General features: G+C 40.2%; 1 protein-coding gene across 1 annotated transcript; it reads left to right on the forward strand.

The window, feature by feature from the left end:
* Window positions 1–2033: 2033 nt before the first annotated feature.
* On the forward strand, window positions 2034–4214 carry LOC141578739 (vomeronasal type-1 receptor 4-like). Its single transcript, XM_074371203.1, has one exon. It carries the CDS (start codon window positions 2034–2036, stop codon window positions 2940–2942), a length of 909 nt encoding a protein of 302 aa, XP_074227304.1. The 3' UTR covers window positions 2943–4214.
* The last annotated feature ends 11082 nt before the right edge of the window (window positions 4215–15296 follow it).

Genomic DNA, 15296 nt, shown 5'->3' on the forward strand with positions numbered 1-15296 from the left:
GAGTCATTCTGTGCTTTGTTCCTCTGTAGGAAAGTTTGTCGCCCTCCCACCCCAGCTTCTTTCCACATTTTCTCTTTATATTTGAGTATATAGTGGTTTGAGTATTGCATGCCTCAGTACAGAGATTTGGCTTGTGTTAATCGTTCTGTGGGACTCTCAGGGATTCCTGTATGTGTGGTTTGGTGTTGACATCATTTGGGGGAAATTCTGTTTAAAGTGTTTCTTCCACCCTTTCTCACTTTCTTCTGCTGTTCATCCTAATAGGCACGTACTTGGTATTTGTTCCACCGACCTTGGATATTCTGTTCTGAGGTTTTTTGTTGGTTTGTTTCAGTCCCTGTTCTCCTGGCTTTTCCGTTTTCAGGTTCCTATTGATCCTCAGGCTCAGAGATTCTGTCCTCATCCATGCCCTCCAGTCTGTTCACAAGCCCATCAAAGGCACTCTTATTTCTGTGACAGGTTTTAAATGTCCAGCATTTCTCTCTGGTTCTCCCTTAGAACTCCCCCCCCTCCCCGTGAACATGCCTGCACTGCCACACTGTCTATTTCACTCAGTAGTGCTCTTAGCATATTAGTTACAGGGCTTTTTACATTCTCAGTCTGACAGTTCCGACGCTCCTACCGCGACCGAGTCGGATGCCCGCTCTTTCTCTTCAAACTGCTTTTTTGCCCGTTAGTATGCCTTGTAATTTTTCCCTTGATTCCTGGGCATGATGTTCCAGGTAGAAGGAAGTGCTGTTAAGGAACATTTACTCTCGTGCTGATGAGGCCTGGGGAAAGAGGAAGCCATCTATAGTCCTACGACTGGGGCTCTGTCTCTCAGTGAACCTGTGCCTCTTGGCTGCGAATGTCACAGAGTGTCTCAGGTGCTTTTCTCCCCCACTTTCATAGGAAAGCGTGGCCTGAGTGGGCTGGAATTGGTTATTTCCCTAACCCAGGTCAGTTTCAACCTCAAAAGTTCACAGCTGGTTAGGATCCAGTAAACCAGCTTCTCAAGATGACAGACTTTGTTAAGAAAAACACAGGGCTCTGGTGTATTTAGGAAAAAGCTGAGCATAGGGCGATTTTTCTCTGATATTAACTGAGAGAAATATCACAAAACCCATGGAACAGTGGGGATCCCACCGTATCTGGTCTGCCTGGAGACTCTTACTGTCGGTCTTCTGCGCAATGAGCCCCCATTAATCCATACGTACAGTGCAGGTTTTCCAGCCCCAGGGCTTTTTCCCAGGGTGGCCCTACTCCTGGGTGTCCCCTCCTGTATGTCTTCATTCCCTCGACGCACATTTCTATCTCTCAAATATTGGAGGCAGTGATGGCTCCTGGTTTCTCAACTCTTTAGAGAGCCAAGTGTTTTTAGTCTAGTCACTGTTTTCTTTTTGGTGGGGCAGAGTGATGACTTCCAAGATCCTTCCATGAAAAACCAGAAGGCAGAAGTCCATGACAGTTTATTATAAGTTATATGGTATCTAGTAATCCTCGTGATATAGGAGTTCTCACATGATGACCACTGATTGACTTGCAAGTGTATTAAAATTAGCTTCACAATCTTATAATCTCAATGATATTTTTGCATTTACCATATTATTTCCTCAAGTTAATAGGCAGGATAGTCATGAATTCCAAGGGTGGTAGACTACATCCTTGCCTTTCCTCCTGTCACATTTTCATATACTCAGTACATATTCCTCAACACCAATTATGCATCAGCCATATTGCTGCACACAGAGACATGGCTCCTATCTCATAGACCTCCCATGCTGTGGAGAATCAGCCTATTTATGCAGACTTAAATAAATGCACAATCATAATGGTGAATCGTGTAACTATTGTTATTTGTTTGTTCTCCATGTGGAGCCCCTCCTGTGGAGGATGAGAGTGTCTGCCTTCCAGGAGAAGAAAAGAATGAGAATACTTTTCAGGAGAGGAAAGAAGCAAGGATTGTTTTTCCAATGTTGGTTTCATAAGAAGACTGTTGAGGTCATCACCAGCACAGTCTCATTTGCATTCGAGGGCACTCTGAAGCCTTCTCCATGTCCTTTCATACAGATGCCCTGAGGATTGTAGGGGAGGTGGCTGTAAAAACCATCTTTCAGCTGCAGATGATAGCTGGGGCTCAGGCCAATGTCATTCTTTTCTTCTGCAGCATCTCTCCAGTCTTACTGGGACACAAGCAGAGACCCACACACATGATTCTGACCCACATGGCCGTGTCCAATCTCTTGGTTCTTCTCTCCCCGAGAATTCCCTACACAATGGCAGCTTTTGTTTTGAGGAACCCCCTGTCCAGTCTTGGGTGTAAATCTGTATATTATATACACAGAGTGGCTCGCAGCACCACCCTTTGCTCCACCTGTGTCCCGAGCACCTATCAGTTCTTCACTCTAAACCCCAGGAGAGTGGAGTGGACGATGCTCAGAGGAAGAGCCCCCAAGCTCATTGGTCCTTCCTGTTGTACCTGCTGGATTTTCAGTGTCTTATTGAATGTCTATATTCCTGTGACAGTCACTGGTCCACTGGACATGAAAAACGATACTGACACTCAAGGAGAGTGGTTTTGTTCATCTTCAAGTCACCACACAAACCTTGTCATCCTGTGGTCCATCTCGGATGTCATGTTTGTTAGTCTCCTGATCTGGTCCGGTGGCTCCATGATGCTTCTCCTGCACAGGCACCAGCTGAAAATGCAGTGCATTCACACCCCCACTGGGTACCACAGATGCCCCCCAGAGATGAGAGCTGCCCACACCATCCTGATGATCGTGGTCACCTTTGTCATCTCCTATGTGCTGAATTCCATTTTTACTCTTTATATCCTTGTCCATTTAAATTACAAACTATGGTTGCAACAGATCTGTCACGTGTTGGCTTCATGTTTCCCCACGTTTAGCCCCTTCCTGCTGCTCCTTAGGGATCCTAGGTTTCCTAGATTCTGCTCTTGACTTCTTAGAAATTAAATTTGAAATGAAGAATATATAGAAGACAGCTTTGCTAATAACCAAAATTACTCTATTCTGTAACTATTTACTCAGCGCCATTTTTGAGATATGATTAGCATGTAATGCTTTACTGGTTTCAATTGGCACAATGTAATTATTCTGAATTTGTACCTATTGTAAAGTATCACCACAGCAAGGATGAGCTGCTGTATTCATACACAGATAAAAAATTAGTTTTCTTGTGACGAGATTTACTCTCAGCAAATCTGAAAAGATTACAATACAGTATCCTGAACTGCAGTTCCCATAGTGTACCCTATATCCTCATGACTTACTGAACACTTAGATATTTGCACCTGTTGATGTTTGTAACCAGGCTTAAGTTGTTACATAAGATACACTGAACTTGGAAGGTCAATTTAATAACACTGGCTGCACTGGTGTAGCTGAAGTCAACCCATCAAATTATTAGCTACAGAAAGTTTAAAATAATCGAGGAAGCCAGTTTGTCTCTTGCTCAGTACAACTGTCTGGAAGCAGTCTCCTTTCTTAAGACATATTTTAACTGTTTCTACACTTTCTATCTCAGTGTGGCTCTGCTGAATACCTGAAACACACTGGCATATAACCCAGTATCAGTCCTGGCAAGTGTAATTCCAGGGAGGGTGGAGACGTCTCACAGATGAAGATATGAAACGTACATAAAAGGAGGTGTTTTTCCACGTTACCTTGAATCTTTATTTAACTCATGTTTTTCCAAAAAGCTATAGAGAAAAAAGCAATGATGTTCAATTGATTGCTTGACTTTTAACCTGGATGTTCTTTACATGGTTGACCCTCAGTAACTTTAGTTGATTACATGGTTGAAGTGATATGAAAGGAGTCAAAATTGCCCTCTTTCTAGTTGTCACATTTGTCATTCACAAGTTTAGTTTTCATCATTGAAAAACAAAAATGTTTTTAGTTTTGCATCTGTACTACTGAGCTTTTTCTTTGTTTTTCTTTCTGTCGTCTTTGGGACAGTCTGGTGCATTCAATGTAGCATTAAAATTTTGATGGTGCTCATGTGTTTTTTATTGAACGTGGCACTCATTACACACAGGTTCCTAATGTATTATACTCTAGTTAGGACTGCTGTTTACCATTTCAAGAATTATGTATATGGAATAGTAGAATTCCACATACCTTGTACTGCTTTCTCCTATTTTTTATGTTTTCATCAAAGAATGCAGGTTTCTTTGAATGAAAATCAGTTTTGAGAAACCAAGATCTGCTATTAGATGTGTATATTGTCGTCAGTATGCCATTGTCCTGGGATCTCTCAGCAAAAAGAAGTCATAAATTTTCGGTTTCATGCACACACAGATGCAAATACACACACAAACACACCCAGACATACATATATACACATATACATTTTTACAAGGAGCTACAAGTTATTCAGAAATTGTCTGAATCAAAACCAACCCCAGGACTCCTTTTAGCCTTTGCTTTTTCTATGTTTACAAATATTCCTCCAACAATCAGAAACCTGGACTACATCTATTTCAATATACTTATTATTTGCTCAGTCTTTTCCTTGCGTGTTTAAGAACCCTGATCTGATAGCCACAATTCCTGTCTCATATGCCTCTGTTCCCAGTCCCCTCCGCATCCTCATGCAATGAGTGTGGGTCACTGCTGTCCCTCACATGGCTGTCCTGCCTCCTCTTCACCCTCGTCCCTGCTTCAGTGACGCCTAAGTCACACAGCAGCACAGCTGCTTTGCAAGCTTTCTGTCACACTGCCCGGTACTCTAGGGGGCTGCGAGCCCACTACCAATGTGCCTCTGAAGCTACGCCAACGCCATCTTCCCCAGAGAGGCTGAATGAAATGACAGGAAAAGTAGAAATTATGAAAAGAGACAAATGGTGGAGATGTCACCCTAGTCTCTGAAGGTCGTTCTCAGTGGTGCAAAATTCTGGGCTGGCCCTTGGTTTTCTACTTTCATTTGCTGACTATTGACAGCTAGAGTGACAGAGTCAGAATTCAAAGGGAGATGGGTCTGTTTGGAAGTAGGAAATATAAAGGAATATTGGAAGCAGAGCATCATTGTTTGGCAACCACCATAAAACAAGTGCAATTGTTTTCTAGCTTTTTAAAACTTTCTGGCACTGCCGTTTGACTAGATTCAAGGGATCCACTCTACTTCAGCCTCAAAATGATTTTTGGAGGCAGCTGATTTCAGTCCTGACTTCTAGCCACCAAAGGCGATGACCATTTCTACTGTGACGTCATTCACTACTGTGTCCCCTCCACTGTACCATTTCTACACCAGGTGCCACCTTAATCCATTTGAGGATAGGTCTGAGTTCTCTAAGATTTTCACGTGGCTGTAACAGGTAAAGTCTCTCTTGGTTTCTTTTTTTTAACTACATATATATTATTGAAGTATAGTCAGTTTACAATGTGTCAATTTCTGGTGTACAGCACAGTGCTTCAGTCATATAGAATCGTACATATATTCATTTTCATATTCTTTTTAGCCATCAGTTACCACGAGACATGGAATTCAGTTCCCTGTGCTCTACAGTATAACTTACTGTTTATCTATTTGATATATAGGATTAGTATCTGCAAATCTCAAACTCCAGTTTATCCCTTCCCACACCCTCCCCTGCCATAACTGCAACTTCGTTTTCTATGTCTGTGAGTCTGTTTCTGTTTTGTAAATAAATTAATTTTTTCTTTTTCTCGTTTCCACATATGAGTGATATATGTTTTTTTTCTTTCTCTTTCTGGCTTACTTCACTTAGAATGGTGACCTCCAGGTCCAACCATGTTGCTGCACATGGTATTGTTTTATTATCTTTATGGCTGAGTAGTATTCCATTGTATAAATATCACAGCTGCTTTACCCAGTCATCTGTTGATGGACATTAAGTTGTTTCCATATCTTGGCTGTTGTAAATAGTCCTGCTTTGAATATTGGGATGCATGTATCTTTTCAAATTAGAGTTCACGCTGGATATATGCCCAGGGGTGGGACTGCTGGGTCACATGGTAAGTCTAGTTTTAGTCTTCCGAGGAAACTCCATGCTGTTTTCCACAGTGGCTGCACCAAACTGCATTCCCACCGGCAGTGCAGGAGGGGTCCCTTTTCTCCACAGCCTCTCCAGCATTGATTGTTTGTGGATTTTTTTTTTTTTTTTTACTCATCCCACTCATTAGGGCTCCATCCGTATGACCTGACCACCTGCCAAAGTTTGTGGACTATTGAGTGATGGCCATTCTGACTGGTGTGAGGAGATAACTCATTGTAGTTTTGATTTGCATTTCTGTGATAATTAGCGATACTGAGCAATTTTTTCATGTGCCTATTGGCCATTTGAATGTCTTCATTGGAGAAATGCTTGTTTAGGTCTTCTGCCCATTTTTGGATTGGGTTATTCTTCTGATATTGAGTTATATGAGCTGTTTGTATATTCTAGAAATTAAATCCTTGTCAGTCACATCATTTGCAAATATTTATGAGCTCTCTATTCTGTTCCACTGAACAGTGTCTGTTTCTGTGCCAATACCATGCTGTTTTGATTACTGTAGCTCTGTAGTATTGTTTGAAGTCTTGGGGGAATTACTCCTCCAGCTTCATTCTTTTTCTTCAGTATTGCTTTAGTAATACCTTGGGGGTCCCATATAAATATTAGGATTATTTGTCCTACCTCTGTGAAAAATGTTTTCAGTAATTTGATAAGGATCACATTAAATCTGTAGATTGCTTTGGGTAGTATGGCCATTTTAACAATATTAATTCTTCTAATCCAAGAGCATGAGGTATCTTCCCCTTTCTTTAAGTCATCTTTGGTTTCCTTTTTCAATGTGTTTAGTTCTCCATCTATAAGTCTTCCACCTCCTTGGTCAGATTTATTCCTAAGTATTTTATTTTTTTGATGTTATTTCAAAAGGGATTTTTAAAATTTCTTTTTTTTGGCATTTCATTGTTAGTGTAAAGAAATGCAACTGATTTCTGTGTGTTAATCTTGTATCCTGCTACCTTGCTGAATTCACTTGTCAGTTCTAGTAGTTTTTGTGTGGAGCCTTTAGGGTTTTCTATATATAGTATCATGTCATCCACATATAGTGATAATTTTACCTCTTCTCTTCCAATTTGGGTCCTTTTTTATTTCTTTTTCTTGTCTGATTGCTATGGCTAAGACTTTCAATACTATGTTTAAAAGAAGTGGTGAAAGGGGGACATCCTTGTCTTGTTCCAGATTTTAGTGGGAAGGCTCTCAACTTTTCACCATTGAATATTATGTTGGATGTGGGTTTGTGATAAATAGCTTTTATTATGTTGAGATATATTTCCTCTATACCAACTTGGGTAAGAATTTTTATTATAAATGGGTGTTGAATCTTACGAAATGCTTTTTCTGCATCTATTGAGATGACCATGTGATTTTTGTCCTTTCTTTTTTTTTTTTAATAGACTTTATTCTTTTAGAGTAGTTTCAGGTTCAACACAGAATTGAGCACAAAATACAAAGAGTACAAAATACTCCCCTACCCTCAACAGCCCTCATCAGTGTGGCATATTTGGTACAATTGATGAACCACATGGACACCTTATTATCAACCAAAGTCCATAGTTTACATGAGGGCTCACTCTTGATGTTGTACATTCTGTGGGTTTTGACAAATGCATAATGACATGTAGCCACCACTATAGTATCATCCAGAATAACTTCCTTGCCCTAAAAATCCCTTGTGCTCCATCTGTTCATTCCTCCCGCCCTCGCTCCCTCTCCCCAAACCCCTGGAAATCACTGTCTTTTTATTGTTCCTGTAGCTGTGCCTTTCCCAGAATGTCATTTGGTTGGAATCATACAGTTTGTAGCCTTTTCAGACTGGCTTCTTGCATTTAGTAATGTGTCTTTTAAGTTTCTTCTGTGTCTTTCACGGCTTGATAGCTCATTTTTTTCTTTACTGCACATATATTTTTTAATTTACATATATGTACTGTTCATTGTTTCTAAGAAAGTTTAGAGCTTTAGCTTTTTAAATTTACATAGTTATCAAAGGAATAAAGCCAACCACAAAATCAGAATTAATTCAAAAAGATACATACACCCTGCTATTAACAGCAACATTATTTATAATTGCCAAAATATGGAAGCACCCTAAGTGCACACGAATAGTTAAATAGATAATGAAGATGCAGCATACATATATATGTGGCAGAATATAACTCACCCATAAAAAAGAAGGACATTTTGCCTTTTGTGGCCTTTCATTCACTTTTTTTCACTTCAAAAACCAGAATTTTATAACTGGCAGAGACATTTCCATTACAGCAAAAACAACAAAATACCTAAAAATAAACTTAAACAAGGAGGTTACCTATACTCTGAAAACCAAAATGACACAAAGAAATGGAAAGATTTCTTGTGCTCTTGGATTGGAAGAATCAACATTATGAAACTGGCCACACTATCCAAAGCAATCCACAGATCCAATGCAACCCCCATCAAAACACTTGCCACGTTCCTCACAGAACTAGAACAAACAATTCCAAAATTTATAAGGAACCACAAAAGACCCCAGACAGCCAAAGCAGTCTTTTGTCAGTCTCTCTCTCTCTCTCTCTCTCTCTCTCTCTCTCTCTCTTTTCTTTTTTGTTCTCTTTTCTTATGGTTTGATGACTAGAGAAGTTCGTTTAATGTTTGTTGTGAAGCTGGCTTGGTGGTGATGAACACTTTCAGCTTTTTTATCTGAAGCTTTTGATTTCTCCGTCAAGACTGAATGAGAACCTTGCTGGATGGAGTGTTCTTCATTGACGTTTCCCCCTTTCATCACTTTAAAAATATGTCGTGCCGCTCCCTTCTGGCCTGTAGAGTTTCTGCTGAAAAATCAGCTGATAACCTTATGGGAGTTCCCTCATATGCTATTTTGCTTTTCTCTTGCTAATTTTAATATTTTCTCCTTATCCTTAATTGTTGTCAGTTTGATGACTATGTGCCTTGGTGTGTTCCTCTTTGGGTTGATTCTGTGTGGTATGCTCTGCGCTTCCAGGACTTGGGTGGCTGTTTCCTTTCCCAGGTTCGAAGTTTTCAGTGATTATCTCTCCAAAAATTTTCTCAGGTCCTTTCTCTCTTCTCTTTCTGGGACCCCTATCATGCAAATATTAGTAGGCTTCATGTTGTCCCAGAGTTATCTTAAACTATTCTCATTTCTTTTCATTCTTTTTTCTTTTTTGTGTTCTGAAGTGGTGATTTCCACTAATCTGTCTTCTAGCTCGATTCATTCTTCTGCCTCATTTAGTCTATTCTTGGTTCCTTCTAGTGTGTTGTTCATTTTGGTGATTTTATTCTTCAACTCTGTTTGGGTGTTCTTTATATTTTCCAACTCTTTGCTAACGACTTCACTCTGTGCATCTATACTCCTCTTGAGTTCTCTGAACATCTTGGCCATCATGACTTCAAACTCTTTCTCAGATAAATTGCCTATCTCCTCATCACTTATTTCTTCTTCTCGGATTTTATCTTGTGCCTTGACCTGGGAGATACTCCTTTGCCGCCTCATATCGTCTATCTTTCTATGTGTGTGTGGATTCCTGCCACAGGCTTTGGGATTATTGTTTTCTTATTTCTGGAATCTGCCCCTGGTAGATGAGGCTGGACTAGAGACTTATGTAGGGTTCCTGGCAGGAGGAGCCAGGGCCTGCCCACTGCTGGGCGGAGCTCGGTCCTGGACCTCTGGTGGGTAGGGCTGTGTCTAGAGGTCTTTGTGGCTCAGGAAGCCTGCTGATGGGTGGGGCTGTGCTCCCACCCTGTGTATTGTTTGGCCTGAGGCTTCCCTACAGGGTGTTGGGTGGGGCTTGATCTCAGTGCTAATGATCCAATCAAGGTGTCAGCCTCCAGGAAAGCTCCTGTAGATGAACACTCCCAGAATGTCCACCACCAGCTTTTGTGTCCCCTGGGTGAGCCGCAGCCGTCCCCCACGTCCCCAGGAGACCCTCCAAATCCAGCACGCAGGCCTGGCCCAGGTTCCTGTGAAATCACTGCCTCTGCCCTTGGACCTGGTGACCACGAGTTTCCATGTACATTGCCCAAGTGAATGGAATCACCGTTTCCCCCAGTCCCGTGAGGCTTCCCGCACCACGTCCCACTGGCCTTCAAAACCAGATGTCCTGGGGTCTCTTTCTCTTCCCAATGCTGGAACCTGAGCTGGGGAGCCTGACGTGGGGCTCAGAGCTCCCACTCCTGTGGGAGGGCCTCTGCGACTTAACTATTCTTCAGTTTGTGGGTCACCCACCTGGGGGTATGGGGCCCAATTATATCACAAGTGTGCCCCTCTGACTATCCTGTTGTGGTTCCCTCTTATGTTACCAGTTGCAGAAGATCTTTTTTGCTAGGTTCCAGTCATTTTTTTGATGGTTGTTTATCATTCAGTTGTGGTTTCATTGTAGTTGCCAGAAGAGGCAAGCCTCTGGTTCTACCACTCCACCGTCTTGACTGGAAAATCTGTCCTTTCTTTTTTTTATTTTAGTTTTACTTTTTTGTTTGTTTGTTTGAGGGGAGACAGCTAGGTTTATTTGCTTATTTTTTAAAAAGAGTTACCAGGGATTGAACCCAGGACCTCATGCCTGCTAAGCACGCACTCTGCTACTAAGCTATACCCTCCCCCCTTGTCCTTCCTTTCGTCAGTGCGGTGTGTCATGCTGGTTGGTCTATGTTGATCCATCCTTATGTCCCTGGGATGAACCTAACTTGATCATAGTGTATGATCTTTTTTATACACTGTTGTTGGATTCTATCTGCTAAAATTTTGTTGAGGATATTTGCATCTATATTCATCAGAGATATTGGCATTTAATTTTCTTTTTTGGTAGTGTCTTTGTCTGATTTTGGTATCAGGGTGATGGTGGCTTCATAAAGTGAATTTGGAGTGTTCCCTCCTCTTCAGTCTTTTGGAAGAGTTTGAGAAAGATTGGTATAAGTTCTTCTTTGTATATTTGGTAAAGTGCCCAGTGAAGCCATTTGGTCCTGGACTTTGGTTTGCAGAGAGATTTTTTTTATTGCTGATTGTATTTCACTTCTAGTGATTGGTCTGTTCAGATTATCTACCTCTTCTTGATTCAGTTTTTGTGGACTGCACATTTCTAGAAACATCTATTTCTTCTAGGTTGTCCAGTTTGTTGCCATATAGTTGTTCATATCACTCTTATGTTTTTGTTTGGGGATTTTTTTTTTTTTTTTTTTGGTATTTCTATGGTGTTGGTGTAATTTCTCCACTTTCTTTCTTATTTTGTTTATCTGTGTGCTCTCTTTTCTTCTTGGTGAGCCTGGCTAGCAGTTTGTAGATGGTATTTACTCTTTGAAAAACTCAGCTTTTTGTTTGATTTTTTCTTTTTTTTTTTTTAATCTCTATTTTATTGATTTCCTCCCTGACCATTATTATTTCTTTCCTTCTACTGAGTTTGAGTTTTGTTTGGTTTTTTTTTTTTCTCTAATTCTTTGAGATGGTTGGTTAGGTTGTTTATTTGAGATTGTTCTTATTTTTTGAGGAAGGCCTGTATCACTGTGAACTTCCCTCTTAGGACTGCTTTTACAGCATCCCATAGATTTTGTGTGGTTGTGTTTTCATTTTCATTAGTCTCGAGGTATTTTTTAAATTTCTTCTTTGAGTTCACTGTTGACCCATTGATTTTAGTAGCATATTGTTTTAGTCTCATTGCAGTCTTTTTGTTTTTTTTCTTGTTTTCCTTTTTGTGGTTGATTTCTAGTTTCATGCAACTGTGGTCAGAGAAGATGCTTTAAATAACTTCTATCCTCTTAAATTTGTTGGAGCTTGTTTTGTGTATGAGTATGTGGTCTATCCTAGAGGATGTTCCGTGTGCACTTTAAAAAATGTATATTGTGGGTTTATTTTTTATTGTAATGTCCTGAAAATGTCAATTAAGTCTAACTGTTCTATTGTGTCATTTAGTAGCCCCATTGCCTTATTGATTTTCTGTCTGGAAGAACTGCCCAATGTCAGTGGGGAGTCAAAGTCTCCTGCTATTATTGTGTCCCATGAATTTCTCCCTTTATGCCTGTTAGTTTTGTATATTTAGGTGCTCTTATGTTGTGTGTATAGATGTTAATGAGCATAATATCCTCTTCTTGTGTTGCTCCTTTGATCATTATATAGTGTCCTTCTTTATCTTTCTTTACAGCCTTTGTTTAAAGTCTATTTTGTCTGATATGTATTGCTACCCTCCCTTTCTTGTCATTTCCGTTTGCATGGAATATCTTTTCACCTCCTCTCACCTTTCACCTATGTGCGTCCGTCACCCAAAAGTGGATCTTCCATAGGCAGCATGTTGTAGGCTCTTGTTTCATTATCCAGTCTGCCACTGTATGTCTTTTGATTGGATGATTGGAGCATTTAGTCACTGACACTGACAGTAATTATGCACAGGTGTGTGTTTATTGCCGTTTTAAGCCTTGTTTTCCAGTTGTTTTTGTATTTCTCCTTTGTTCTTTTCTTTTTGTCTTTTTCCTTCTGTGGTTTGATAATTTTCTTTTGTTTTAACTTGATTTCTTTTGGGGTTGTGTAACTCTATTGTATGCTTTTGATTTGTGGTTACCCTGTTTTTCAAGTATGCGAACCCATTGCCAGATGTGTTTGCTGGTAATCGTATACGCTCCAACACATCCTAAAAAGAGTGAAAACAATCTATGTTCTCTCACTCCACTCCCCCACGTTGTACGATTCTGATGTCCTCTTTTACATCCTCACGTTTATTCTTTTGCTCTTCATTGTACTTATCTCATTTCCAATTGTGATTTTGTCTTTTCTGTAGGTTCCCGCTTCTTTTCTATTTGGAGAAGACTTTTCAATATCTCCCTCAGGATGGGTTACTATTACTGTATTCTTTAAGTTTTTGCTTGTCTGAGCAATTCTCTATTCCTCCTTCTATTCTAAAAGACAGTATTCCTGGGTAGAATATCCTAAGTTGTAGGTTTTTCTGTTTCAGAATTTTGAATGTATCTTGCCACTCCCTTCTGGCCAGGAACGTTTCTGGGATGTGTTGGGCCCCTCCTTCTGCAGGTGCCAGCAGTGGAGATTTCTATGGTTGACCCAGGCTGTTCGGCACAGATTCCCAGCCTCAGCCCACACCGCACTCGAGGCCCCTGAGGCTGCCTCTGCAGTCAACCCCAGTCCACTCCCCAAGTCCATCCTCTGAAGCCGAGCTCCAGCACCCAGTCCCACCCCACAGCCACTGTCTCTCATCTCGCTAGAGACTGCATGGTCCCTCTGTGCCAGCTTTTCTATGCTCTGCCTTCCAAGCGGCTGCTGCTTCATCCTCCAAGCCTCTGGTGCTCCCTTTCTGTCCCAGCTGACCTCCCACTGGAGAGGGGACATCCCAGGGTGAAGTCACGTCTCCTACTTTGCTGCTCCCTCCCCAGGGGACAGGTCTCTCCCTTATTCCTTTTCCCTTTTTTCTTCTCCTACCTGGGTTGTTGAAGATTTCCCTTGTGTTTCCAATTGTATGAGCTATTTTGTCATATTTCTGTAGGAATTCTATGAGAATTGTTCCACATGTAGGTGTATTTTAGCTTATTCATGGGAGAGCGTGGCTTCTGTGTCCATCTACTCCACCATCTTGAAGCTCCTCCTCCCCGTGGCTTATTTATAAGTGGAAGTTTGTACTTTTTGACATTTATACTTTGTATCGAATTTTTACATAAAAATCCAATAAATTTAGAAGGTCAATTTAATAGTGTTTCTGTATTGGGTGCTTTGAAAGTCAACCTATGAAATTATCAGCTCAAAAAGGATAAATACCATTATTGAAGAAGGTACTTCTCCCCTTGACCAGCGCAGCTGTCTGAAAGAAATCTCCTTTCTTCAGGGATGTCTGAAGTGCTTCCCCAAGTTTCATCTCCATGTGGGTGTGGCTAATGCCTGACATGCATTAGCTCACGAGCCAATATTGGTCCAGATAAACATTACTCCAAGGTGGGTGGATATTTTAGTTTATAGGTGAAGATAAGAACCTTAGGAATGGAGGTCTTTTCCATATGACTATGTGTCTTTACTTCACTCACATTACTCCAGCATTCTAGAGTGCTACACAGAAGTGCATTTCAACAGATGGTTTCACCTTTAAACCTGGATTTTCTTTACATAGTTTAGTAAATCTGATGGATGGATGAGTGAAGTAATATAAAGGAAGGAGTAAAGGCTGCCCTCTTAGCACTTACCCTTCAAAGGTTTAGTGCTCATCATTGAAAAACAGAAACTTGGGTCTTAATTTTCTATTTGACCTGTCTGCTTTTCTGTCTTTGTTTTTCCTTTTGCCTTCTTTTAGGAAGCCTGGTGTTTTTATTATTCCATTCTAAAAAATTTATAGGATTAAGATATAACTGTATTCATTGATATTTGTAGACATTCTATCATGGATTCCCAAGGTATTATAGTTTATATCATCAAAGGGTATACAAATAACAATTGTTGGTAAAAAAGTAAAGAAAAGGGAACCTCTTGTAAACTGTTGGCAGGGATGTAAATTGGTGCAGCCACTAAGGATTAAAACAGTATGGAGTTTCCTCAAAAAACTAAAAATAGACCTACCATATGATCCAGAAATTCCGCTCCCGGATATATATTGGAGGAAAAAAAAACACTAATCCAAAAAGATACATGGACCCCAATGTTTATAGCAGCATTGTTTATAATAGGCAACACATGGAAGCAATCCAAGGGGTCATTAACAGATAATTGGGTTAAGATATGTGAGAGAGAGATGGATATATATAGATATATCCATGCTTAATGAAAAGTTTTTGGAAAACTTAAAGTAATAATAATTAAAATTAATATATATCGATTAAATGTGGGCATTAGCTGAATTCTGGCACACAAAAATTTCATGTTCGCTGAGTAACAGTTGATTTCTCCTATGAGTATAGAGCAGAACCACTTTGGGAATTTTAAGAATATAAAATATTTAGTTCATGTCCTAGTGCTGTTCGAAATGTCCATCACTAGTACAGTATTGAGCATTTGCAATGTGGCTAGTGCACAGGTGGAAATAATGATTTGGATATAGAAAATTAAATATAAAATATATTACTAAAATCAATTATACTTCTTATTATTTTATGAAATGGGTCTGCAAGAAATATTAAAACGATACACGTGGCTCAAATTGTGTTTTGGGGGGCAGGACTGGTCAAGGACATGTCCGATTAAAGTTGAATATACATAAGTATGTGAGGATCTTCGTTAAATGCAGATCCTGATGCTATAACGCTGCGCTTTTCTGAGGCTCTGAATTTTCCAAGTGACCAACCATTAAGGAAGCAATGACTGATTCAAATTACAACT

The sequence above is a fragment of the Camelus bactrianus genome, chromosome 9 (assembly GCF_048773025.1).
Source record: "Camelus bactrianus isolate YW-2024 breed Bactrian camel chromosome 9, ASM4877302v1, whole genome shotgun sequence".
NCBI classification, from domain to species: domain Eukaryota; kingdom Metazoa; phylum Chordata; class Mammalia; order Artiodactyla; family Camelidae; genus Camelus; species Camelus bactrianus.